This window comes from Lonchura striata, chromosome 2, assembly GCF_046129695.1.
Source record: "Lonchura striata isolate bLonStr1 chromosome 2, bLonStr1.mat, whole genome shotgun sequence".
NCBI classification, from domain to species: domain Eukaryota; kingdom Metazoa; phylum Chordata; class Aves; order Passeriformes; family Estrildidae; genus Lonchura; species Lonchura striata.
Window position 1 is genome coordinate 62,616,703 of NC_134604.1, and position 27,792 is coordinate 62,644,494.

At 43.4% G+C, this 27,792-nt stretch overlaps 2 protein-coding genes across 5 annotated transcripts in view; one reads left to right on the plus strand and one right to left on the minus strand.

Annotated features, from left to right (window-relative positions):
- Nucleotides 1-676: 676 nt before the first annotated feature.
- Nucleotides 677-27,792, minus strand: part of SPRYD7 (SPRY domain containing 7) — a 121,739-nt gene continuing 94,623 nt past the window's right edge. Inside the window, exons 1-5 of one of the 2 annotated variants that reach the window (XM_021526584.3) lie at nt 12,140-12,287; nt 10,839-10,955; nt 7,766-7,932; nt 6,032-6,134; nt 677-3,589 (exon numbers count right to left, since the gene is read on the minus strand). In XM_021526584.3, the coding sequence (XP_021382259.1) occupies nt 3,492-3,589; nt 6,032-6,134; nt 7,766-7,932; nt 10,839-10,955; nt 12,140-12,245 (591 nt within the window). In that variant the 5' untranslated portion in view covers nt 12,246-12,287 and the 3' untranslated portion in view covers nt 677-3,491. Of the gene's footprint in view, nt 3,590-6,031; nt 6,135-7,765; nt 7,933-10,838; nt 10,956-12,139; nt 12,288-27,792 lie in introns of those variants that run through there. The other variant, XM_077781412.1, reaches the window with a different exon arrangement.
- Nucleotides 12,303-27,777, plus strand: TRIM13 (tripartite motif containing 13). Of its 3 annotated transcripts, XM_021526581.3 has the most exons (3): nt 12,303-12,486; nt 14,045-14,531; nt 25,153-27,777. In XM_021526581.3, the coding sequence occupies exon 3, from the start codon at nt 25,156-25,158 to the stop codon at nt 26,383-26,385; it is 1,230 nt and encodes a 409-aa protein (XP_021382256.1). In that variant the 5' UTR covers nt 12,303-12,486; nt 14,045-14,531; nt 25,153-25,155; the 3' UTR covers nt 26,386-27,777. The 3 variants fall into 3 exon arrangements, with proteins under 3 accessions (XP_021382256.1, XP_021382257.1, XP_021382255.1); XM_021526582.3 differs by lacking the exons at nt 12,303-12,486; nt 14,045-14,531 and adding an exon at nt 19,794-20,133; XM_021526580.3 differs by lacking the exons at nt 12,303-12,486; nt 14,045-14,531 and adding an exon at nt 20,254-20,319.

Here is a 27,792-nt window from a genome sequence, read left to right on the forward strand (position 1 = left end):
GCAAAGGTCCACCTCCATTAACCTGCTGACAATATTTTGGCTAACACAGTCATGGATACCATTCACTTTGCTGCAAAGGCTCAGTTCACCTTGTCGTCCATCAGGACCTGTAGGTTGTTTTCTGCCAAGCTGCTTGGCAGATGGATAGCCTCAGCCTGTTCAGATAGATGGGGTTGTTTCTGCCCAACTGCAGGACTTCGCACTTCTCTTTGTTGAACTTCATAGGTTCCCCATCAGCCCATTTCTCCAACTTGTTGTGGTCCCTCTGGATAGCAGCACAGCTCTCTGGAATATCATCCAATCTTTTCATGCCAGCTGCAAACTCACTTAAGGTACACTCTGCACCATCACTCAGAACATTAATGAGGATGTTAAAGAGGACCAGAGCCAGTACCGACCCTGGAGTAAAGTGCTGGTTACTGGCCTCCAACTAAATTTCATACCACTGACTTCCCTCTGGGCCTGGCCATTCATCCAGTTTTCAGTTCACCTCACTGTCTGTTCTTACCATAACTTGTCCATTAGGATCTTATGATGTTCCTAACACTAGATCTACAGTTTATTACTGACTTGTCCTACTAGTGCCTTCTCTGTCTCACTCCATTTCCTCTCATCAGCAAGGTATTGTCCACTGTTGTTATTAGGACACAAGAAATCACAACATGAGCCACTATGATGGCAAGGTAAAAAAGAAGGTTTATTTTTCTGACTGTAACTTTTATACTTTTCCAAAGGTGACAGTGGATTGGAGAGTGAATGGGCTACTTTTCTGAAGACAGTGGACAAACCACTTTCTCCACCCCCACGAAGGAATGCAAAACAATATGCTGTTTATAGAAAATGTGTGGGAAAGTTTTCTAACAGAATGTAAACTCAGAAGGCTTTAGAAAATCTTAAGAATCAGGGTGACAGTCCACCACCTGGGCCCCCCATGCTCATCTAGCTTCTCTTCAACTAAGAGGGCAATGAACCTGTTTTGCAGCTGTAAACCCATAGGTGTGGCAAGAACATTCCTCTTGGTGCCAGAAGTCATCAGCTCCCATCCATCCTTTTCTCCAGAGGTTTTGCTTACCTTGATAGTGCAAGGCAGACACTGCTGTCTTCCCTGTTACAGATGGGGTCTGAGACTCTTCAAGCTGTTAAGACTCAGAGAAGATCCTATGTGTCCCTTTCATGTTCTCTGATGTGCCACCTGCTCACTGCCTCCTGAACTCATCCAGCTGGCAGCACAGCTTCTCCAAGACAGCACACCTCTGGAAGTGGCCATTTTTCTTGGCCTCAGACAGAGGTCACAGGGAATCCCTAAACCTGGGACTTGGAGAGACATCTGAAGACCAGGCTGTGTGGAAGGTGTACTGGGTTTGCATGGCAAGGTTCTGGTAGCAGGGGGCTACAGGAGTGGCTTCCATGGGAAGATACCAGAAGCTTCCTCCATTTCGGACAGATCCGATGCCAGCTGGGTCCAAGAGGGACTTACAGTCAGCCAATATCAAGCCCAGTAGAGACAGTGATAGAGCCCCAGGATAACAGATTAAGAAGGGGTGGGGGAAAAACTGCACCATTTCAACCAGAGAGAGGGTTGAGAACATGAGAGAAACAGCCCCACAAACACCAGGGTCAGTGGAGGGGCAGGAGGTCCTCCTAGCACTGGAGCAGAGATTCCCCTGCAGTCCCTGGTGCAGCCCATGGCAAGTCAGCTGTGCCCCTGCAGCCTGTGGGGATCCATGGGAGAGCAGAGATCCCCCTGCAGGCTGTGAAGGTCCCCACCCAGAGCACATGGATACCCCAAGGAGGCTGTGACCCAGAACAGGCCCCATGGGGACCCATGCTGGAGCCATATTTCCTGAAGGACTGCACCCAGTGTAAGGGATCCATGCTGGAGCAGCCCATGAAGAACTGCACCCTATGAAAAGGACTCACAGTGGAGATGCTCTGGAGAACTGCCTCCCAAGGGAAGGAACCACACTGGAGCAGGGAAAGAATGTGAGAAGTCCCTCCCCTGAGGAAAAAGGCACAGCAGAGACAACATGTGATGAACTGATTACAGCCCACATTCCTTGTCTCTGCGCTGCTGGGTGAACGAAATAGAGCAAATTAGGGAAAAATTTAAGCCCAGAAAGAAGGGAGGGGTGTGGGGGGAAAGGTGTTTTAGGATTTAGGTTTTATTTCTCATTATCCTACTCTGATTTGAGGGGATTTCAAAGGGAAATTATAAAATTGCACTCTAATTTCCTGAGGTTTACATTAGAATACTGACAAGGTCAAAAAGTTCTACCCAATAATCTCACATGACAGCAAGGCTAAAAGGAAGGAAAACATGGGCCACAGAGTTAAGACAGATGCAGTAAATCCTAAGGTGAAAGGCTTTGAGAAAGCTGTTTGTATCCGAAAACATCAGAATAAGGTGATTTCTAAAAATAATTAAATAAAATCATTTATGCAAACACATTAACCCGGGAAAAGCCAAAACAAAAACCACAAACATTCAGTATGAAGACATTTTTTTACAAAAAAATTCTTCTAGGAAGTATATTAAATATGACAAGAGGGGAAAAAATAGCATCTCACAATGTGTATTCAAGGGCATCACATTTTAGAACAATGTCTTAGCCGTTTATAAATTATTCATGAAGAAATTAAATATGCTATTCCATAAGAAAATAATCTAATTTACAGTTTAGATGTAAGGCTTCACCATAACATCTCATACCCTTCACCTGGATCTTTGCTTACCCAAGTTCAGTGATCGGTACTTACTCTCTTACCAGAGTAACAGAGCATGGTGGTCCTCAAACACACAGGTAGTGTTCAGGTTTACTTTTTAAGATTCAACAAAAAAGTATTTCTAGAAAATATTCTTTTTTTCTTTTTTTTGTCACAATAAAAGCAAATGAAAAGCTAGAAGAAACAGATAAGTTGTATTTGCTGGTCTAAGATTGAGGGAATTGATTAGCCTACCTTGGCAAAAAAAAAAAAAAGGTAACCTAGCTGCTAGTTAAACCATGGTATTATTAGTCATTGTGCACAACTGGGACACCACAAATCCAAATCACAGACTAGAAACACAGTGCATCCTTTAAAGAAATTACATAATTTCTGTGAGAAAAAGGCTGGGGGAAAAATCATGAGAACTACCCATCTCCATAGCTATCATATGCATAAAAACTATTTGCCTTACAGAGTTCCAGTTTGTTCAATATACCGAATGTAATACTGACAACAGCAATGTCCCTAGTCTCCTTATGCATCAAGTACAAATCAAGAGAAAAACCCTGCCTCAAAACACTCATTTTCAACCACAAAACAATGCCAGAAAACTCTTATTTGGACAGCAACATTTATCTGGTCTTGCAGTTAACATATTTATTCTGCAGACAACAGTCACAAGTACTTACTAAAAATACAGATATATTTCCTAAAAGTAAAGTGAGGCTTCAAGATGACAAAGCTTTTGTAACAGTGCAGGGTGCAAATTCTCAGTATGAAGACATTCAGAAGATTTGCTGCTCAAAGAGGATCTTTTCAAACCCAGGTGGAGGTGTATGATAAAATTCACTGAACTGACAATCCAGAATGGCACTGTCATCAACTGCAGAAGAGAACCAAAAAGAAGGAATTAGAGAAGGAACACTTACAGTTTGATGCTCTTTTATACCATCTTAATAAACTGCAGACTGCTCAAACCACAAAGAATTTCTTCAATACATCCATTATGCATACACAATTAAAATAAATCTCTTCAATGAATTTGGTAAGGCCTCAAGCCAGGAGAGCAAACCATCTCTATTTTCTGATGTTTACTCGGTAATGGTTCCTTGGTGAAGTCAATGAGAATGTCTAATTTCACTGGGAGTGTTAGCAGAGCTTCAGGCTATTGATTCCAAATTTTCTAATTTCTCCAGAAATCTACAGATTGAGGATGCTACCAGATAAACCTTGCAGGGATGTCACCTCTTCATGTGCATATTTTTCTGTTCCTAATTCTGCTGGAGTTTCAGCTGTCTACAGTGCCTTTTTGGAAGTTTACAAGGTTTCACATGTCTGCAGCAGTTGGTATCAAACCATCAGTTTTAGCATATTATTGAAAGAGAGCTTCTCTGACTGCTTCCTGAAGCTGGAAGTTAATGTGGTTTTTTTACAGAACTTCTCCTTGTTTTTGACCCCCTGCATAATCTATCCACCTACAGCAGTACTTTCAATGTAGAATATAAAAAAGAAACTGATGAGTATTTTCAGAGCAATGCTTCTGTGTACTTCACTAGCAAACTGAAACACCCACCTAGTCAGAAAAGCAAAGTCTCTTTCAAACACAACTCTGAGATTAACCTGGCAGAATGTCAACGTTGGTTCAAACAAGAAAAGCTTCATCTCCATATTTTGGGATTTAGCTATCTCAGAGACAAGGTCGGAATTCTTCCCCCTAGGCTTTGTGAAAACTCCTAGCAGTACATTTGCACAGTTCTCTGGTACTTACACAGTGTTTATGTCTTACTTCCATTAAAGTGCCTGAGGTACAGATGCTGTAGGGAATAACTTTTAAGTCCATTTTTTTGTTTTATCTTCTCAAATGCTTGACACTGAGATATCTATGGTTCTAGCCTGAATAGGGTAAATGTTTGAGAAACTCTCTTCTGCAGAGCCAAATCCATCCACAGGACTAGAAGTTCACATCAAATTAAGGACACTTGAAGCTTATACCAAGTTAGTAGTGTACAAAAACAACCTGCAGGCTTCAAGTAATAGCTATATGTAGGAGACATGATAATTATGATGAAATTATGCCCACTTGTGGAAGAAGACCAAAAGAGCCTGGCAATAAAAGGCCACTGCACTCTACAGGCATGGGACTTCTTTAGTCAGAGAAAAAAGATGAAGAGTAGGCTAAGATGCCACCGAGTATTTTCTGGAAGCAACCTTCGTTCTCCATGCGGTGTAAGACGCCTTCCTTAGCACAGGACGATGCAGCACACACAGCAGCGCTGCCGCTGCTGAGGGCTCCGCACGAGGTCCCGCGGAGCCGCCACCGCATTTCAGCGGCGCCATCACGTGGCTCAAGGACACATCACAACTTGGCCATGGAAACGATTCCACCCCCAGGGCTTGCAAGCAAGTGATTCACCACCTGCATTTATACACTTCAAATAATCTACAACACATCTGCTGTGTTTTCTTCCTGCTCATAAAATTCCGTATCAATCGGAATGTATCAAGATATAAACGGGAACATGACAACAGTTCATGAGGAGCCCACCATGAATTAAAAAATATCCCCATCATGTAGCTAAGGGTTATCCTTATGATCAAAATTATTTTGGCTACTACTTAGATGAGGTTCAGAAAAACTGAAGATGGAGCTCCTGGAGCAGGTCCAGAGGATGGTGACAAAGATACGAAGGGACTGGAGCATCTCTCCTATGAGAAAAGGCTGAGGGAGCTGGGTCTGTTCAGTCTCAGTAAGAGACGACTGAGAAGGGCCCTCCCCAATATCTATGAATATCAATATCTGAAGGGAGGGTGCCAAGAGGGTGGATCCAGGCATTGCTTGGTGGTGCTCAGCAATAGGACAAGTGGCAAAGGACAGAAACTGCACAGGAAGCTCAAGAAAACACAAACAACAATTCTATTGCTATGGAACACTGATGGCATTTGTGAAGTATGTGAAATTAGAAGGCACAAATATCAAGCTTCATAGATAAATCAGATTAACCCACAAGTCTGCCATCTGCTTCATTTTTTTTTACCTGGCAACTTTTAGACTGAGTGCAGCAATTCCCCAGCTTGCTGGGTGTGGACACTGCAAGCAGTCAGTAAGCAGTGCTTTTTTTCCTATTAAGTGGCATTAAAAATTAGGTGAAAATATCATTTTGTAATTTCCTATGTTTACATTTTCATGTAATTAATTGTTGTAGCTGCCAAGAATAGATGATTCATGTGTGTTCCATTTAAGCAAGAAGAATACACAGATCACAAAACAGAACTGGAATGAAAATATTTTCCATAATGTGAAACAGTTTGAAAATATTTGACTTACCATAGACCACTGGATAGACAGTCCCCCTGATTCCTGAAGCTGGACAATGCATGTTCTTGCCATTTAAATATACATTTAATTCTACATGGTCATATGTAATGCCCTACAAAGTACAGAAAATTAACAAAAAAAAAAAACCATCAACAAGTTTATACACATAAGGCTACTTAGCTTCCTTAGCCACAGGCAGATTTTAACACCATTATGCAAACCACAGCATCCTAGAAAATCTTACATGACAGATTCCTGACAAGGACTAAAAGTTAATAAATGACCAGTAACATCTGTATTTTCAAATATTCAGTATTCCTTAATGCCTGTTCCAACTGGGATGCAGCACAGTACTGCACAATACACTTTGCATCTTACTGAGTTTACAGAACAAATTTCCAAACTTTACCACATTAAAGAAAACACAAGATGTTCGACAATTTTGAGTATGAGGTGGTTTGCAATCTTCTTGTTTGTATCTTCTCACGGAAATAACTTTAATAAATAATGATGCTAGGAACCAAGTTCATCCTTCCATACCTCCATATGGAAACCTCTCTTGGTTCATTTACTCTGCTGGCAGCAACAGTCCGTGGTTTCACACACAATGCTATAAATATGCTGACCACAGAGCAGAAAGCAAACACTAACAAGATAGTAATTGACTAATCTGTTAGCAAAAGGTCTTTCCTCACTGCTTTGGTATGCCTGAGTGTGGCAATTTGTGCGCTCATGCAGGACTTCAAAAATTTGTTTCATGACAGAACAAATTAACTCGATACTTATGGAAATGGGGAAGTTAGCAGTAACACATCAATTACGTTTTTTGTGATTAGTTGAAGCTGTTCAGACCACACTAGTTCGCCAAAGCCTGAAAGAGTCTGCAACCCTTCAAAAAACAATTTCAGAAGGGGATTAAAAGAACAGTATTGTATCTGAGGGTTAAGGGTGGAGATGTCACCCTTACTTGTTTGTGGCTTCTAAAGATGGTATTTCTAACCATGGCTACAGAAAGGCAAGTTAACCAGCATAAAAAAGTAGGGGTGATAAATTGTCTCAATTTCATTGCATTGCTCTAAGATATTTTTGAAAATACATAAGAGGGCATGGAGAAAATGACAGTACTAAAAAAGTAACACTTTGAACAAAATCACTTAAGGGTATTTTGAAAAACCTGAAATAGTAAGGTACAAAAAATTAAAATTTTTCCCTCAGTCATTTTTCCAGTGAACATTACCCCCCTCCTCACTCAATATCCCCAAAAACTACAAAAGTTTAGCTAAAAATACAATTCATTTATCACCCAGGACCCATCTCTGCTCCCCTCTGTCCTTCTAATCATTAACCAGTTAGCTAAGGGTTCTTGAGTTCAACTGGGCATGGTGCATAGACACATAATGCATTCCAGCATATTATTTGTTCAGGCAGGTCCCATCTCAAACAATGTAAGATCCTTGTGATGGGAATTATCGGTCAGATAGATACTGCAATAGAGCACCAGAAACTATTTCTCAAACTCTGGTCAAGTCCATCTCTCATTAGGAACTTATCAATACCAAGAATGAAGTCCACACATATCCAGGCTGCTGATTCATTCAAAGACAACATGAATCTATATCCCACCACTTTCCAAAATGGGAGAAGCAAACTTAACAATTTGACTTAAATTTGTCTTTAAACAGAGCTGTAAGTAAGAGGCATTTGAGAACAGGTGAGGAAGTAAGAAAGCCTTAAGAAACTCACCACCACATCACCCTCCTGAGGAAGGTTGTTTGCCGGTAGCCTATTTTTCTCCTCATTGTTATAGTAGAGAGCCCCATCATTTCTCACTACCAGGCTGTGGACATCTCGACCAAGTGGAATTTGATTCAAGTTTGCTTTCTGGGTTGCAACTCCTATACCCCAAATCCCTAAAATGTGATATTAACACAGTAAGAAAAAAAACATGTTATTTTGAAGACTGACTGAAGCACGACAGCATAAAGAATTTGTTTCTTAACTAATGCCATGATGGTACTACCAGTACATATCTCCTGGAAATACCAGAACTATTGTAGGTTAGCTAGCTAAGCACCATCCAGCCAGTTATTCTCTTTCCCCAGCCCACCCATGCCCTCATGGAATGGAGGAAGAGGAAAGGAAGAATAAAACCACGAAGTCTTGTGGCTAAAGATAAAAATTGTTTAGTTAGTAAAGCAGAAGTGAAAGAGACGAGACAAAGTGATACAATGACAATCACTCACCACCTTCCATGGGTAGACTGATGCCCAGGCAATTCCCAAGTAAAAAATGGCTAATCTCCCTAAATCCCCTCCTTTCCCATTTATTCCTGAACAAGACAGGTGATATGTGGTTTGGAGTATCTCTTTGGCTATTTTGGGTCATCCACCTGGTTATGTCCCCTTGCAAGTCCTTATGCAACCCTAATCGTATTCACTGGAGGGGTAGACTAAGAAAAAGAGGAGATTTTGATGCTGTGCAAGTCCTGCTCAGCAATCACTAAAATATTGATGTGTTATCAGCATTGTTTTGTTATCAGTATTGCTTTGGTCACAAATCTAAAACACACAAACACAGCAGCTGCTATGAAGATAATTAACTTAATCCTGACCAGACTCAGCACAAGGAGACACAGGAGACTGAAGACAAACAGCATCTATCTTGAAAAAGAAGGATATCTGAGAAAGAGAATTATAACCGCTCAACTTTTATCCCCAGAAAAATATTGAAAACAAACTCTGAGGCTGTAGGTGGATACAAAAAATAAATCCAACTAGGATGGATCTGTAAACAACAAATTTTCCTTTTTCAACTATTTAGATAAGTCTTATGGAAAAAAAGGAGTGTTAATATTACAGACCTTAATCTGGCAATATTTTTGAAACTCATACAACACTGAAATAGTCAAATGATGAAAACATGGTCTAGACAGTTACAGCAATATGAAGGCACAAGTGGTTAGAAAACTATTCCACGATTACTCATCAGTAGCACCCTGTCAAATAAAAAACGATGACTCAAGTGGGGTTTGAGGTTTTGCATTGAATGCACAAGGTCAGATACTGTTCTGTATTACTATCAGTTACTTGAATAACATGACGATGTGTTGATTAAATGTGCTGCAAATCCCAGCCTGACAGGACTGCAAGCTCTTGAGAGGCCTCTCAAGTTTAACGTGATCCTGACTAACTGGGTAGAAATAAAGAAAGTGTATCTGTTATTACTAAATGATAAAGAAGAGCAGGTAAGTAGGAACAGTAAGTGGCACAAATACAGTGGTGGCTTGGTACCAGTTCACAGACCACTTGCTGAGTGTGAGTGCTCTACTGATGGGGAAAACTTCTGGATGTGTGGCATGCATAAAACTGATGAGGTAATCTACTGCTGCTGCAGCTGAAGCAGAGCATCCATTTTAAGCACTTTACCTCAAGATAAATTAGGCTGACTAAAGATACTGTAGAAGAAACAACAAAACCAATTAAAAGTGTAAAAATTTTGTCTACAAGGCGATAATGAAAGAAACCCCAACAAACTGGGACTTTTTAGTCCAGAGAAGACTAAAATAAGGCAAATATGTAAGAAACTTATTTTCAAAAGATGAAACTGTAGAATAATTTATTCTAACACCAAGAATTAAAAGGTAAGAGTGTGATTCGACTTCAACAAACATTACAATAGTCAGGGTGACCTCATAGATAACCTCTAATTGATTGTGCAGGGATACTTCTGGAAATCTAAGATTTACTTTAAGTCTTCCACAATTTTCCCACCTCGAGGCACAGGAATACAGGAAAAAAGGCACACAGGGACCAGGAGTGTTTATTTCCCATGTTTCTCAAGTGTAAGAACATGGGTACACTATCTGCGTGAATAATGACCATGTATGAACAACAGCTGCAATGCATTCTTCCCGAAATAAAGGATAGTAAAATTGCCAAGTTAAGATGGATATGGGCTTACATGTAGGTTCAAATTAACCAGCTAGCTGGACTGCAAGGTGTTGTGGGCAGATCTGTGTTCATGCTGCCTGTACTCTAATTCACCTGAAGGCAAACGAATCTTACCCAGAAAGTTTCAGCATCAAGCATGAGCTGGTCCATAAGGCCTGACTCTGGACTAACACTTCCCTTCTTCTTCCCTCCCCACACACATACTTAGGGAAAGCACAGCTTCATTTTCAGAGTGTCTGCTAGCAGCTTTGAAAAATACAGGCTGATTTTTCATGCCAGAATACAGGAGTGCTCTCTGTAGTAGTGAAGCTGACCATATTTGTAAGAGCAAATAAAGGAACAAGGTGCTGAAAGGCTCCTCAGAATAAGGCAGTGTCAGAGTAAGTGCTACACACTACATCTGAAGAGCAAAGGGTAGCACAAGGAGTGTTACCCCTGCTTGGGCAAACAGTGCCTGCCAAGAGCAAATGAGGGTAGACAGATACAAATACCACTGGATAAACCGCACTCCTTAAAAAATACTCCATAGCTACAGTGTTTTATGTGGACATAAGCATTTATTGAGCAAAAATAATTTCTAAAATATGCCTGAAAAACATGCCTATAACAGCATACAAAACAATGAGGGGGTTAGCATTTGCACTCCTTTAGTAATACACTTAGTATTATTTTTAATATTTTAGAGTCAGAATTAAAAAAAAAAAAAGAAATTTCCTTTCACACAGTAATTTATAAATCTCTCTAATGTTCACAAGTTCAAGGATGCTATTAGAAAGATGCATGTGCTGAGCACTTGAGATACTGCCACCAGCAGGTAATGTAACATACCTCCCAAGTTTAAAGTTGTATATTTTTTGCTGACTAACCTGTGGACTGGATTTTAAACTCGAAGTAACTCTTGTTCTGATGCAAAGGTGCATTGGCTAAGCAGCCTCCCGTGCCACATATTCTTCTGCCGTTTTTAACAATGACAACATCTGTTCCTGCAAGAAAAAAAAACCCCAGAGAACTTCAAAACATTTTTAGAAATCTGAGAGGAGCCCTCAAAAGCCCTAAACATTGAGACCAGTTTTTGCTACTTCCGCCCCAAGTAAAAGTTTCATTTGTCTGTGAGAAATATGACGACAGGCCATGCTTTGAAGCAAGAGAAGAAGGTTGTTTACAAGCTAGTTCATCTTTCCAGTAGGGCTTATTTATTTAAAATCTATAACCTGATCTAATTTTCACCTCTCAGGCTTTACAGCACCATGCTGATTACAGCTTTTACTTAGCCACATCAGAAGCATAACATACAATTTAATAAGAAAGGGTTCACTGTGAGACCAAAGCCCTGTACTCTGTTCTCTAACACTGGAGAAAAAGCATTCTGGAAAAGCATACCGGGTAAAAATGATTTGATGGAATTACAAGGTGTTTAGTTAGTCTCTGAAATAACCCTACTATTAGAAATGCGCCTGCCAATACAGAGAGAAAAGAAATCCTCTGCTCAGTTTTCCTTCTCCATTGGACTTCATCTTTAGGCACTGTTGTCATGGCCAAGCACATGGGAGGCTGTGGCTAACAATTGTGCTCAAGCACTGGACCATACCTATTCCTCCCCAGCTCTCCCCTGCTCCGCTGCTGCTGGCCCAGGTCCCTCCTCTCCTCCCACAGCCCGCACGGCTGTGCGGACAGCTCATGCTAAGGGATCCTCAAAGGAGCAGCACGGACAGGACTCTGCGCGGCCCGGCTCCTTCTTCACCTCCACTGCCGTAACTGGAGGGGGAGCCGCCGTCCCCGGAGGTGTTTAAGGAAAGGCTGGACGGGGTATTAAGTGCCCTGGCCTGGCTGACGTGGTGGCACGGGTGGGACTCGCTGCCCTCAGGAGCCTTTTCCAGCCTCCCGGATCCTGCGGCTCTGAGCGCAGCCCCGCGGCCCCGAGCCGCCCGCGCCCACCCCACCTCCGCCCCGGCACCTCACACCCACTGCGCCCATCGGCTTCAGCTGAACACTCGCTGCTTTAAACCACTTTTAAACCAAGCGCGCTTATTTCTTTTTTTCCCGAAAAGCTGCCAATTCCTGCTGAAGTAGCCCCGAACTGACTTTCCCAGCGGTTACCGCGCTCCGGGGCTGCGGCCCTGCCCGCCGGGGAGCCGCCCGCCGGCGGCAGCGCCCCTGCCCCGCTCACCCATGCGCTGCGTGTCCAGGTGCACGGCCGGCATCTCCTTGAGCGGGATGTGCCCGGCGCCGCCATCCCGGCACCAGGAGAAGCAGCAGAACACGGAGGCGGCCATGGCCGGCCGCTCCCCCCGCACCGCGCAGGCGCAACGGCCGCCGCGCGGGCCCGCCCCGCCATGGCGGCACGGCGGGCGGCGGGCGCGGGCCGGAGCGAAATGAAAAATAGACCAACGTCAGCGCCCGGCCTTCCTCTGGAAATTGACATCTAGCGGACAACGAGTGCAGCCCCCACTGCTCTTTTTCCGCGGTTGTCGCCGTGGCGTGAGGCGCCCGGCGCAGCCACCTAAAGGACGTATTGTACGTATGTACAGGCATATAAAGGATAATTCATGTATATATGTATATATTATATATGTATATATGTATATATTAAAAAAGAGGACACTGATTATGATGGGCAGGTGGTAGGTGTGGCATCAACGGACCTCACACGTGAGAAGGGACTCCTTCATGGAAATTTACTGCTCAGTTATTCCTGGCGCCAAATAGCAAGAACCCCGTTTATTTATTTTATTTCCGCCCCCCACCCCCCTCCACCTTTCTTGTTTTTAATTATTGGAAAACTCCGACGTGGCTCACTGAAATGAAAGGCTCCCACAAGCGGGCCTGCAGGTGCACTCTTTCTTTTCCAGACCTCTGACTCGTGTCTCTGAGATTAGCCCCAGGTGTTTGAAGAAGCACGCTTTGCTCCGGAGTACTTCTGCGTGTGCTCAAACCTCTCCTAGTTTACTCACTTAAATTCACCTGCAAAGGCTGCTACAGTGGGCTGTCATTGCACTTACCATTTTGCTTTGTAAAGCACAGTTTGGGGCCAGCTTTGTGTCCCTTTCACAGAGGTAGAATACCGCCTAATAAAGAAACTGTAACTTGACTTGTGGTCTCTGGGTTATGCGAGCATTTCTAAGTCTATTTCTGCATTCCTACAGCACACACAGCATCCAGAGCAGGACCCACAAACTGGACTCCAACAAACACAGTAAATATTGATAACATGACTAGAGAAGCCTACCTGTTCCCACTTCACATTTTGTTAATCTACAGAAAAATATCAAATAAATGTGCCATGGGCTGCTGATATAGAATGTTTTGCTTACAGCAGGTAATTTAATTACTTGCATCTGAAGGCCTGTTTATCTCCAAATCAGTTGGGGATGAAATTGTTGTTTCTCATTATTTCAGTTGGTGTATTATTTCATGGCATTTCACCTAGAAGACTCCCTTAACATTTTATTACAGTATGAAGTATGATGTAAGTAATGTAACCCATGTGATACTATGTTACCTGTCTTGTGAGGGCAGGGGGTTAATAAAGATATTCAGAAATCCTTGTTAAAATAAACTTTCATAGCCACAAATCTCTTACGGGTCTGGATGGGCTGTATCAGTCACACTTACCCCCTTTTATTTGAAACATGAGGTAAAGTGCTGTCTTTCTCAAAACTGTGCCTAAAACCAATCTGATTTTAAGAGAAGCTTTAAAATGCGCTTCCTTTTTTTTTTATTGAATTTACTGTTACAGCCCATAAACATTTGGGGTCAAGAGCTCACTTCCTTAAAATATGCCAAATGGGATTAGTCTTGAACTTCCAAGAAGTAAATATTAGGTGGAAACTGATGTTTATTTATTTCATATGGAGGGCATCAGGATTCTTATTGGCATAGCTTGTTGTTCACAAATTTAGTCTCATTTAAGTCACTGTGGGATTTTATTGTGGGTTTGTTAGAGTAAATGCTAAAAGATAAATATTAATATAGTTTTAAAAATAAAATAAAATTTAAAAACTTAGAGATTTAAGCCCTAAATGACTCCCTGTCCCATGTTTTTCTCTGCCCCACTATGTCTTTTCTTCTCCAGAATGAGCACTGGGAGTACAAACACATCTCACCGCATGAAGTCAGCATTGCCAAATCTGTTGGACTCAGGGGATGAACTTTGGGGAGCACTGTCTGGCTGTGCCTCGCTGCCAGTTTCCTGCTGCACTACTCTCTGAACTGGAGAGGCTGGTTTTACAGGCCAGCAGACCGCAGCCCTCGTGCAGCAAAGCACTCGCCGCAGCTTGGCCAAGCTGCCCACGCCGCTTTGGAGCACGCTGTTTGCAGCGCCCGTGTGCATGGCGGGCGGGAAGCCTCGGGAACGGCTCATCCTTGCGCCCATCCTGTCTCCCTGCAGATGCAGAGCCCAGCTGCTGAGCACCCTGCAGCGGCTGGTGGCACGTGGGTTTGTGTGGCGAGGAGCAGGAATGGCGGCAGAGGTGTCTGTGCGCCCTGAGTGAAGGTCTGGCGTCGAACACAGTCAAGCAGAATATACGCTGGTGTGGTGGAAGTAAGGCAAAAGTCAGCTGGTAAGAAATGTGGTTTACTTGTATGCCTTTCTTGATGAGGTGAACAATTGCAACAGGATAGCACTGTATTCCTAAATGTGCTCGTCAGCCTGTTTATAGAGTGTGTGAAGACCAAAAACTTAACAGTGCACAAAGAACTGCCCCAAAGAAATTAAGATCTTGCCTTCAATATTTAGAAGTATAATTGTGCTTGGTAATCAAGGGTTAATTCAGCTTCTGCCTTACTTGAATGTTCATTTATTTCACGTGGGGAGGCCAAGTATTTTGGACCCTCCCACACTGGATGCAAAATTATGCTCGGCATGCCTAGACATGTTTGCTGATTGCAGCGTTTTAACTTTATTTCCTTGAACAGTAGCACCAGAGACATTTTGTCTGGGAACCATGCTAGTAGAACACAACCACTCCCATCCATTTCACAAATGCAGACTTATTTGGAGGACCTGCTGAAGGAAAATGATGGTCATTGACTTGTTTCATTCTCTGCCTTAGAGCTTCATTCACAGAATACAACTATTTCTCATTAGCCCTTCAAAGTACATCTACTGGCTTCAGACAAGTATGTTTCAGAAAGGTTCTCTGATATGCCAAATTTGCAGGAGAGAGCAGCTCTCTCCCATTGTGGCAGCACACATTACAACAGTGTAATACATGACTAATCCATTCACAGAGAAATAATTCCTCTTTGTTCTGCAAGTAAAAACCAATTGGACTTGCTTCTCTGCTCCTGCATGCTTCGTGGAGGCATTTACACCTGTGAAAACCAATGTAAAAAAGTATTTATTATGTATGTTGGAATGGGTTTTGTAATGTCTCCATGCAACTTGCACAGAAGTAAATGATGGTGCAGAACTGGAAAATCAAGGTTTGTTTATTGAAAGCAGGTCTTCCACTCCCAGGGTCAGGCCTGTGGTTTGGAAGATGATAGAGACAAGGTCTCAGATGAAAAACAGGTTGTGCTTGTACTTTTGAAATCTTCACCATAATGTAGTTCTTGTGAAGATTAACATTATGTAGGAAGTCCTCTGTTTTACACAGTTAATCTGACACTTGCCAAATCATAGAAGAAATTACATATGGAAATTAATTTTCTTCCTTGTTGTTCTCTTTGCTTTGGAGGTCACTTCTCCTTTCCTCATTGTGCAATACAAACAAAACCCACTGTAGCAAAGCTTTGATCTATAGGCAATCCCAAACCTCATTAAAACTGACAGGGATGCTGTCCGTGCTTTGTTCAGGAAGGAGCAATTAAGTTCTTTTATGGCATAAGATAGCTAAAAATGAGAAACTGCTGCCCATGCAGGCAGGGGTGAAGGCACAGGGGTGCATGGCCAAATGCTGAGTTAATTTGTATGAGCAAGCACTAATTTGGGGAAAGTCAGGGACACTTTTCTAGGGACTGCTTGTGAGTGCAGCAGCAAGAGCACAGATTGGTTGCAGCTGTGTTTGCCTGTGTGCATGTCCGGGACCGGAAACACCACACAAGAGCCAGCAGACAGTGGGAGAAGCAGTGGTGTATGGCCCTGAGAAAAAGCCAAGGGACAGCTTCTTCTGGGCAAGCATCCTGGCTGGAGCAGCAAACTTGGACTGCTGCACAGTTCTCCCTCCCATTTGCTTCCTCTGCGTGCAAGGAAAGGGGACGTGGCTGTACATTCTTTGTAAATAAATAGGATTTCGCTAAGGAGCTGACTGAATTCATCATCGATTCCCCCCCCACGTCCCTCTGCAGAAAAAATCTGGCAAAGTGCTGAATATTAGTTAACCCTGTCGGTCATAGTTCTGTATGCAAAACTACAGAACTTTTCAGTACTGCTAAAATAGCCACCAGAGACCCTGCAGATATCAAGGCAGTCTCTGAAATTCAGACCTCAAAACAGCAGTTGATCATTTCAGTTGCTGATGATCCTTCATGGATTTTTAATGCCTGGTATTTCTACAATCCATATTAAAAGTTGCTTTTATGGAAGAATAACAAGAAACTGCTTTCTCTGATCCCTTGTTTGGAATGTTTAATATAGTCCAGATGTATCTGTTGAAAAGAAATGTAGTCAGATACAATATAGTTGTGAAACATTCATACATCAGTAAGGTGTTTGATACATGGAGCTGTTTTGAATAATTTGCTTGTGTTATCTTACGGTATCTTTTTATCAAGCTGCTCTAAGCTCTTGCAGATTTATGTCCATATTTAGGTCCCCATAGCAACTACATTATCCACCTCAGATTGAGAGTATGCTCACCCCAGCACAGCTGAATAAAGCAGAGTCCTTCAAGCTGGAGTCCTGAAGCTGGAGTATATTCTGTGTGTGCTCTGACACCTCTCTAACGGGATGTGAAGCCTTAGCCTTAGTGGGAAGGCAGGTTTGCAGCCAAGGATAAGACTGTAAAATGCCCTCAACTCACCTCTTTTCCCTGGAGCTTCACTCCAGGAGACAATTACAATCCAACAGGTCTTTGGTTCAAAGGTGCTTTACTGATGTGGAATACAAATTTGGGAGGAAAAAAAAATGCTGCTTTTAACTCCAACTATATTTATCAATCAGTTCTTCTCCAGCAAAGCACAGCGGGTGCCTGGAGCCTGGAATGAGCAGCTGGTGTGGCCGAGGGCAAGGCTGTGTTACTTTTGGCAGCAGTGCTGGCAATAGCTGGCTGGAAGCATTTGTGAAATTATGGCTTGTGGGGGCACTTCTGGTTTATGCTGACGTGTGTGCAGGCTGCCACTGAAACAGGCCCTCTCACTGGCTTATCCTGGCACTGGTGTTTGTTCGGCTGTAGGATCGGCTGGCTGCCAAAATTGATCCTGCTGGAAACTTTTTTTCTTTTTTTTGTAAACTGGATTAGCTTTCAGCTCTGTTGGCAAGTCGATCTGGCTTAACATATGGCTGCATCAGTGTTGTAGCCAGCAGAGAGCAGGCATCAGGAAGGCATGACTAAGGAAAGGGGAAAGGATGGAATGATGACTTTTGCCAGTAGTACACTCTTGTCTTGGCTTAACCCCCCGAGAATCTGCCTGTCAGGGTAGAGTTACCTGTTATAATTTGAGTCACATTAATGGCTTGCTTCAAGTGTATGAGAAAAATCTTGTTCCTTTTTTCCTCGCTCTTCTGACATTAGACCTGGTGATTGTCTAATCTTGCATTGGACTGATTTAACTTATTGAATCAGCACAAAACTCACCTCAACAAAGAAAAGGGAATAGCATTCTGCTTACTGAGTGGGTGGAATCAGCTCAGCAGAGCATCTGCAGACGCTGGCAGAGCTGGGACAGGCAAGGGGAATAGTAGCTGTCAGCTCTGAGGTCGCTGACTGAACCACAACTCAGAGCTTCAGTCTCAGAAATCTCCTTGCACAGTGCTTATTAGAAGAGCCATGATCTGGGTTCTCTCTGTAGTTTGAAGATGACAGTAAATGAATACCCTTTGTCTTACAAAAAATAAGAATTGAAAATCTGGAAATTACCACAATCATATAATTCCTTCCAAATTTCTACCCCTGTATTTTCAACTTTTCAACTCTCCCATAACTAAGTGGCATTTATTCTAACACCTCCTTTCAAGCTGGGCCTCTCCTTTGAGCCTAGATTTCCCTTGGCTTTGTTTATCTCCACAGATCTACAAATGTTCTTTTCCATCAGCCAGAGAGAGCTTTTCTCTGAAGCTTCCACAACTGGCTTTTGTTGCTGCCTTGGGAAGACACTGTGCTCTTCGATGCAAGAATGCAAGCTCATAAACAAACTGCTACTGAAAGTGCTGCTATTGAAGCAGAGTTAAAAAGTATAGAAAGATGGACTTGAATGTGTGCAAAATGGTTGTGTGCGACTCAGGTAAGAAGTAGAAGAGTGCCCAAATTCTATTTGATTATGCTCAGGACAGCTGTGGAACACTTAAGTAGGGTGCTGGCTAGGCAGTGTTTCTGTGCACCAATCACAGAAATCCTGCTGCGTGTTTGCCTAGAAGTTAAGCTTTCCTCTTTGATAGAAGAAATCAAAGGCAAGGAGGGACAAGAACATTTTCAGGTGGACCTAATGAAGAGCCATTGTTCTGGGTGGGCAGGGAACCACTCTTCCACCCATTCAGCTCCTTCTTCATTTATAAGGAGACAGAGTTGGACCAGCCCAAAGAATTAACAGAGAATAAAACATACTCTAAAAATATATTAAAATTTTATATGAGAAATAGATGGAAATAACAAGTGAGAAATCTAAAATGCCATGTTGTTGTTAATCTCTAACCATAAAATTACAGAGAAGATTAATAGGACCCAGAAATTCTTGATATAAAAGTGGCTGTTGGGAAAGTGTAGACAAGGAGTACTCAGCAAATGTAACTGCACAAGCATTGGGACATAATTTGAAAGTAGTTTAGGTGACTGAGGGAAACTACCTGGAATTACTTGTTTTTAATAAGCAGGAATCAAGATGCTCGACAATCAAGAAGAAACAAGCAGGATGTTGAAATACATCTGAAGGTCTTGATTGCTTTTGTGCAGCAACTCTGCCTGCTGGGGCTGTTCTCCAGTGGACAGTGGAAGAAATGCCTCAGTGTGTAGGCACTTGGAAAGGAATTTTCAAAAATGCTTGTCCTTGATCAAATTGGTTCCCATTGAGTTCAGCTGAGCAGGCAGGCTAGCTTGGGTGGGGCAGCAAGGAGAGAAGGTGAGGAGTAACTGCAGTGAATTGGGGAAGCATAACCTTGGCATGTTATTGAATGGCTTTTAAGATCCAGGTTCCTAAATAATAAGAAGAAATAAGTCAGATGTTCGAGGGAGCTTCATTTGATAGAAATACGGTCTGATTTGTGATGTTCCTTGTGTGGGTAGTCCTGGAGGTGAAGAGTCTCCCCTGTGCTGATGAGTGACAGGACTGCAGTGACTGCGCAGTAGGGGAGGGGAGGGATGCAGGAGGCAGAGTATGTACATTTGGGAACAGCTTTTCATGTAGTATTTCACAAAGTCTAACTTGAAAATAAGTTCAGTTTGACTTTGATGTGAAACCTGTTCTGTTGACTGAGAACTAACAGAACTGCAAAAGAGATATGGAACACAAAGGTCCTCTGACATCTCAGCACTTCCAGACTCAGTTTCATAATCCTATAACCAGAATGTTCTTTTAAATGGATATGGAATCTCTTCTGCTGCATTTCCCAGGGACTAGTCAGTGTTTTGTGGAAGACCTGCACTGGTTTTATGGGCACGTTAACTCTCCAAGAGATTCACCAGCTGGAAACGGCATAACCAGTGTGCTCAAGCAAATGAGTCGTTATCCTTTCATGAAGCACATAAGGCTGGCTGTCTCAAATTATGTTCTTTTTTAATAAGTGCTTTCGGAAGGCGACAGATCCCCACAGGATTGTCACCCAGCAGCGCCCCTCCCTAGGCTGTGCAACGTGCGCCTGTGAGCTGCAGGCTCAAGTGTAATTTAACAGAGTTAACAAACAACAGAAACCCGTATATATCTCGGCCGCCGCCTTAGGCGAGCAGCCTCCACCGCCGGCCCTCTTTCCCGGCAGCTCCGGAGGCTTCCCGGCCGCTCACAGGGCAGCGGAGGAACGGACGAGCCGCAGCAGCTCCGGCCCTGGGGCTGGATCGGCGGCCGCGGGCCAAGGTGGGTGGGACGGCGGGGCAGCGGCGGCCGGCCGATCGTCCCGGCGGGCCCGGCCGATCGTTCCGGCGGGCCCGGCCGATCGTCCCGGCGGGCCCGGAAGGCGGGCGGCGGGCGGGCGGGAGCGTGGCGAGCGTGCGGGTGACCGAGGCGGCCGCTCCGCAGCCCGCCGGGCCCCGGCCTGCCATGGTGAGTAGCGGGGCCCGGGGGCGGCAGGACGGGCGGGCGCGGCCGGGCGAGCGCAGGCCGCGGCTTTGTGAGAGGCGGCGGCAGCGCCCGGGCCGGGGACGCCGCTGCGGCGCCTACCGCCGGCTCCGCGGCAGCCGCCGTCCCCGAGCCCCGCGGCGCCTCGCGGACCTGCCCGGCCTCCCTGCCCCGGGCCGCGGCGCCGGGCGGAGCGCTGGCACCCCGCGGAGGCCAGGGCCGGCGGCTGGCTGCAGCGTCGTTTAGGGGCGATTCCCTGCAGGAACTGCAGACGGGGGGTGCAACCAGGAGCAGCCGGGGAACCTCTGCCAGGTCAAGGGACAGTGGGGGCGAGCGCAGGGACCAGCGCTGGGGCAGCCCGTGCGCTCGGCAGACCGCCCAGCCCTGGGGGTGAAACGGTGTTCATGGGGCTGTGTGTGCACTGAGCACAGACCGCTTATTTCTCCAGGCCTTCCTGCCTTTCGAGAGTCTGGACGTGTTGGATCTGCCTGGTGCTCCTGGAAAAACTTTTGGCCGTGAAATACCAGGTTTAAAGCATGGGCAATTTACCCATGTCTTTTTGGCCGTCTGGTTAGCAACCTTCCAGTAGCTGGAAGGGGTCTACAGGGAAGCCAGAGAGGGGCACTTCATCAGGAACTATAGGGACAGAACAAAGAGTGATGTGTACAAACTGAGAGAAAATTTTATTTAGATATTGGGAAGAAATTTTTTACTGTGGGAGCAGTGACACTGGAACAGGGATATTTTGGATGCCCCAGTCCTGGCAGTGTTCAAGGCCGGGTTAGATAAGGCTTTGGGCAACCTGGTCTAGTGGTTGGTGTCCCTGGCCATGGCAGGGGCGGTTGGGACTAGATAATCTTCAAAGTCCTTCTCAACTCCTTAATATTCTATGATCCTATGTTACCTACTGCTCATAGAGGTCAGTTGTTCCACAATAAAATGTATATAGTGACCCTCTTAGATTGTGGTTTCTCTCAGTGAACAGGGTTCAGATCATAGCTGCTGGAACGAGGATCTTCCATCTCTCTTCTCCTCTGTGTAGGACTCTTTTTAGGGCTGATTCAACACACAAGTCTGGACAAGGCTGGTGAAATTGCTTATAGGGGGTCCTGACACAGACTAGGGTTCCTGCCAAGGAAGGGAGATGTGACCTCTCCAGACTAGCTCAACTGCTTGTAGAAATGTAGCTTGACTTGGTCACGTCTCATTTAGAACAGTTAAATGCCGTTGCAGGAAACTTGTAATTCAGAGGTTATCTTTTTGGTTTTTTTGAAGCCTGGTGAAATTCTGGTTTTGCTTTCAGCATGCTGCTGGCTGATAAACCCAACTTCTGTGCTGAGAAGCATGCTAAATGAATTTTTGTCTGGAGTGTGGGAAAAAGCTACTGTGGTTGTTTTTGCTTTTATGGTTTGATGTTGTTTGTCATTCTTCTTCCTAATGATAAAACTGTGCAAGTTGCTATTTCTGATGGGTGACATCTGTTGGGTTTGTACCCAGAGATGCTTTTGGTCCATGTGCTACAAGTGGGGAATTCCAGGGCCACCCAATCCTGGGTCAGAGGTTACACAGAGAAATTCCCAGTGAAAAAGTTGAACTGTAGATGTGGTTCATCACACAAATACCAGGTTGCTAAGGGATGTTTCAATCTACAGACAATTTACTATCTGAAATTAAAGAAGACAGAAGTTAATCTGTCCAACTAATCGTACAGGTCCTTCAGTATTTTTGGTTTAGCGTTTTCTGGTGTTGTAAGAGGGGGAAGAGGGGGGACTTTGTAGACCTGCCCATTTATTTTTTTTAAATGCAGTGTTTTTAATGATGTTGTATAAAGGTTTTGAAATTCAGTTATATTTATAAAGCATAATTATGTAATTTGGTAAGTAGGGTTCAAATGTAACAGGACAATATTAGTTGGATCATGAAGCCTTTTTGTGTATGTTTTTTGTATTTTTAGGAGTGTGAAAATCTTTGGTGTTTGTCCTGCAATTTTGATGGAAAATGTTATAGTGAGCATTTTCTGCATTGCTTTGCAGTTCGTGCTGTTAGGAATGCAAAGCTGCTTTTCCAGCTCCCCAACTGGGAAATAAAATTTTCCCTGGTAAATGAGATGGACCAGAGCAAATATTTTCTGCCCGGTGCATTTCCATTTACTAAGAGATGGAAAACCATAATTTTAGTTTTGTAGTTATTATCCTCTTTACACATGAGCAGAACTGATCTTTGTGCTGCTACTGTGGCTAAAAGGTATGAGTACAAGTTGGAAAGAGAGAGCTGCTCACAAAAAGGAAGACTCAAGAGTGGAGGGATGAAATTATCATCTTCCTGTCATCCCATTATTTTTACCACTAGGAAAAAGATGGAAGAGAAATGTTGATTTGAGAGCATGCGAGGTGCTTCAAAACTACATTCTCCTCACAGAAAATGGAGTTTGTGAATGGGATCTGTGGGCTTACAGGAAACCCATTAGTTAGAGTTATTAGACCTTTTCTCTGGGACTTTTCCCCCAGTTGTAGTGGTGGCTTCTTCTGTCTCCTGACTTTAGTTCTGAGTAAAAAAGCTGGCAACTTTTCCAAAGTCTCTTTTTTCCAGCAAGCACAGAAAATATGTGGAGGGGCATAAGCACATAAGCATGGTTGTCTCAAGCATTTTGACTGTCATGCAGGAAAGTTGGGATTGGGAGGGAGGGTCCCGCTGAGACAGGGAAGCGCTGTTGTGAGCCAGCTTCCCTTTCTTTGCTGGGCTTGTTAATCAGCCTGGAGGATCACATTTAGTGTGCCTGCAGCAAGAGAAGGGTCATGTCCTGGGCACCTCACTGAAGGAGGCACCCGGACCACTGCAGGCCCTCAGCCCCCCCCCACTCATTTCCTGAAGGGCTCTAAGGGTTCACTGTGCATGTGCCAGCAGCAGCAAATGGCGCAAAAAATGAGGGGATGTGCCCTAGGGAAGCTGTAAAAGGGAGAGGATTGGTCTCAGGCTTTTGTTGATACCAGATCTGTACTGTGCAGAGTGGCAGGACCAGTGCGGGATCTGAGGGCTGGTGGTCTTTTTCCTTCACTTTCTCTATTTTCTGTCTTTACTCTCTCCTCTTGGTTTATCCCAGCAAGTGTGGCAATCAGATTTTACCCTTTGCTCTGTGCTGAAGTTTGCTGGGAGAGTCGGGAGCTTGGTAAAGTTCATTGTAAAAGTCAACAGCTTGTTAGCCAACATTTCTACAACTAAATAGTGGGATAGCTATCAGAGTTAAAGCAGCTATATAATAAAGGATAAGAGTTCCTGACGCTGGACTGCTGTCTTTGTTCAGCCCACTGAGAATTTCTGCTGAATTTTCAGGCTGTGACAACCCTTCCTCCTCACTTTAAAAGCATGGGAGGTTTGCTTACACTTGCCGAGAATAGCTTTTACTGTGAAGTCTTACTGGGACTATTGGTCCTTTTGTGACAGAAAGTCAGGAGTGATCTGGCTTTTCTTCCTGATAGTGAACTTTGCTTTCCTTGGGTCAGAGGTATTGTTTTTATTGCTGTTCTTGTCCTGTGCAGCGTGGATCTTCCCTTGCAGTTCTCTTCTTGGCTGTTTTCCACTTCATATTTCTTTGAGGGGACAGAAACCTTAGAAATTACATCAAAACTTAAGAGCCCATTCACATGCCTTGATGTCACAACAGTACTTTGATGCACTTTTCTGTGACATCTTTCAATTTATAAAATTAATTTTATTACATATATATGAATATATGTTGTATAATACGGAAGGAATTTATACAAGGGAAGTACCTTTCTAATTATAGCTCAAAACAAAGTGTTTGGGAGCTTTAGATGATACAGACTGTCACCTACTTTGGTCTTTATTAGCTATTTGTTTTCTTAGAGCATGCTCTAAGTTACAGGGTGTCTGCATCTGAGAACTTGGCTTTAGTTAGAGGCAGGGGGAGGGTAGTGCGCTGGGTCCCTTCACTGAGACTTTCCAGTAGGAAGGGATAAATATTCTTCCTATAGGTTCTGTCCACAGAAAGAAATTACTGAGGTGTGAATGCAGTGAGAATGGCATTGGAAATAGAGATTGTAGATGAGTAAAAATGTTTAACAGTTCTGTATCATGATGAATTATCAAGGATTATGGGTGGCTGTTATTTGAAATATTTTAACTTTGTGCTGAATGGCTCAATAGTAACACATTCAGTTGGTTATTTAAAAATACTGCAAGAGCAAGATAAAAGCTAATTCTTAAAGTGAGTGGTGACTCTCCTTTGGCCTTGAAAGTAGAACAGAAAGACACATCAAGTATTCTGTAGCAGCAGAAATACTGCAGCTGGGCTTTTTCAGTCATTTTTAGTATTGTCTACAGTACCAGAGTGTGGTTGAAACTGAAGCTTTGGATGATTAGAGCAAGTAGAAAGTCATCAAATCTTAGCAGAGTGTGTTGGCTATGTATCTTCTTTGCAAATTCCATTTCTGTGTATTGCATCAGCAAGGAAAGATGTAAGTCTTGCACTGTTATTATGAGTACATGAGTTATTTTCTTTAAGAATCCTTGCTGGGATTGGCAAGCATTCTTTTCTAGCATTTCTAGTTGAGAGTCCAAAAAAATCATTCTGCCTGAGCATTGCACTATTCTTGTGCCTGCCATGTACTGGCCAGGTACCACAGCTAAGGGGGACTGGCTGCAAAACCCCAGCTGAGGCTCTGTCTTAAGGATACTGGAAGAAAAAATGCATCATTCTCTCACTGAGACATGTCTCAGATGGACATTGGTTTTTGTATGGTCTCCTTGAGGGAGAAATAAGTTTTGTAAGTTCTGTTACCATCATTTTTTCTTTCCTAGGACATGATGGAGCTCCTAGAGGAAGATCTGACCTGTCCCATTTGCTGTAGCCTGTTTGATGATCCTCGTGTCCTGCCCTGTTCACACAATTTCTGCAGAAAGTGTCTGGAAGGAATTCTTGAGGGAAATGTGCGGAATGTGCTTTGGAGGCCATCCCCTTTCAAGTGCCCCACGTGCAGGAAGGAGACTCCTGTCATTGGAATCAACAGCTTGCAGGTCAACTATTCCCTGAAAGGTATTGTGGAGAAGTACAACAAAATCAAAGTAACTCCAAAAATGCCTGTGTGCAAAGTGCACAGTGGGCAACCCCTTAACATATTTTGCAGGACAGACATGCAGTTGATCTGTGGGGTTTGTGCCACCCGTGGTGATCACACAAAGCATGTTTTCTGTTCCATCGAAGAAGCTTATTCCCAGGAGAAGCGGGCTTTTGAAACCTTGTTTCAGGGATTTGAAACTTGGCGTTGTGGAGATGCCCTCTCAAGGCTGGATACCTTAGAGACCAGCAAGAGGAAAGCTCTGCAGATGCTGACGAAAGATTCTGACAAAGTGAAGGAGTTCTTTGAGAAGCTGCAGCACACACTGGAGCAGAAGCGAAATGAGATTCTGTCTGACTTTGAGACCATGAAGCTTGCAGTGATGCAGGCCTATGATCCAGAAATCAATAAACTGAACACGATTCTGCAAGAGCAGCGGATGGCTTTTAACATTGCAGAGGCCTTCAAAGATGTGTCTGAACCCATTATATTTCTGCAACAGATGCAGGAGTTCAGGGAAAAAATCAAGGTGCTCAAAGAAACCCCTTTACCTTGTTCCACTGTGGACATCAGTCCCACAATGAAGAGCTTTGATACCAGCCAATGGAATGGAATAAAACTTGTCGATGTGGACAAACTTTCCTTGCCTCAGGAAAGCAACACTTTCAAATTCAAGATTTCCTCAGTCTTTTCACGCAGATTTATAGTGAACTCTCTTATTTTCTTGCTCATTCTTGCTGTCACCAGAATGTCCTTTGTGGAGTCAGTCATTGACAACTTCCAGTGCTGGAAATCCCAGTTCCTTACAATTTGCTTGTCCTATTTGGCAGATACTGTGGAGATAGCAGATCATGCAGTCTTTTACTGGGAACAGATGACAGATGGAGCCTCACTGTTAAGAGAAAAGTGTAAAAACTATACATTGGTTGTACTGGATAATGTTGCACAGTTTGTGTGCAAATATAAACTGTTGTGAAGTGTCTGCTGGAATATAATAACTAAGAGAGATCTGGGAAAGAAAACATGGGACTTCTCAAATTAATTGGTCTTTTCAGACTTGCAGTGAAAACATTCAAAGATTCAAAATTATTCCAAAACATTCATAAAGTTCACATAGTTTGAGCACTGCTAAACCAGAAAATGAAATGGAGCTTTGAAAAACACCTTGTGGATTCTTCTTTCAGTAATGATTATGGGAATATTACTCACTGTAAATCATTTTTCTTACCAAAATACAGGGCCAAACTGTATCTTTAGTTTGGTGTTAATGTAATTGTAGAATAAGGTAAAAGATTATAGTTTAAAAAAAATTCTAACTAGGAGATCGTTTGGAAAGAGGAAGAAGAGTTGTGACTGAGGTGAGCACTGTGCTGACAGGTTTGCTGAGGACTGCCCTTCCACTGCAAAATGCAGCATGCATCATTCAGGTTCTGGAACCAGCTTCTATCTGACAGTGTTACTTCTCTCTGAAATGGCTATATGTTTTGGTTTGGTTTTGTGGGGTATTTTTTTTGCATAACCAAATACTGTAAGTACCCTGTGCATTCAGATTTCATATTTTATACAAAAATGTATCTTCAGGGCAAGCATAAATTCTAGAGGTAATGATAAGAACAAGCTGCAGAATGGTATGTGCTTTGCAGATAGTTCATACTTTGCAGTTGACTTTTCCAACGTCAAATTGTTGGCGTAGCTGGGCTGTTTTGTTAGATCCATGTTTCTCTGAAGCCACACTTTCTTTAAAGCTGGCCTTAACATAAAGAACTTAGTGCAATGAAAGGCATGCTGGAGTCTGCCACAGGAAGGCAGCCTGGGCTCTAGCCCTGCAGAGGTCACAGGTAGAACAGTTGCTCTCCTGTCCCTCTCTGCCTCTCCAGATTGCAATTCCAAAGCCAGGAAAAATGTCTGGATGATTCCTGGAACAGGTTATGTGATGCAGCAGGTGTATGGATGTTGGTGGTGTTTGAAGAACCTTGCATAGGTTCTTCTGCTGTTGCTGTATTTCTATGTATCTCGTTTTGGGAACTGTTTGAATTTTCTGGTTGTATTGACTTGGCCTTAGGTAAGAGTGACTTAAAGGGAACCTTAAGCTTGAGTTCTCTGAAGTGCCCTTCTTTCGGAGCGTACGGTACTGAAATGTCTTGCCTGAAGCACATTTAACCTCTTTTTGCAGTGGTTGTATGAACAGCAGTGTATGGAATGAAAATGTTGAACTGGTATTTCTAGAAAACAAACATAATGTGTGCCATCCTTTGGGATTATTCGTTTGCCTCTCTCAAGGTTTCATGAATTTTGACAGTCAATTCACTGTATTCCAGTAGTCCTTGCAAGCTGTTCATTTCAAAAATAAAACATTAAATTCCAAGAATTCAAAGTCTCCAAG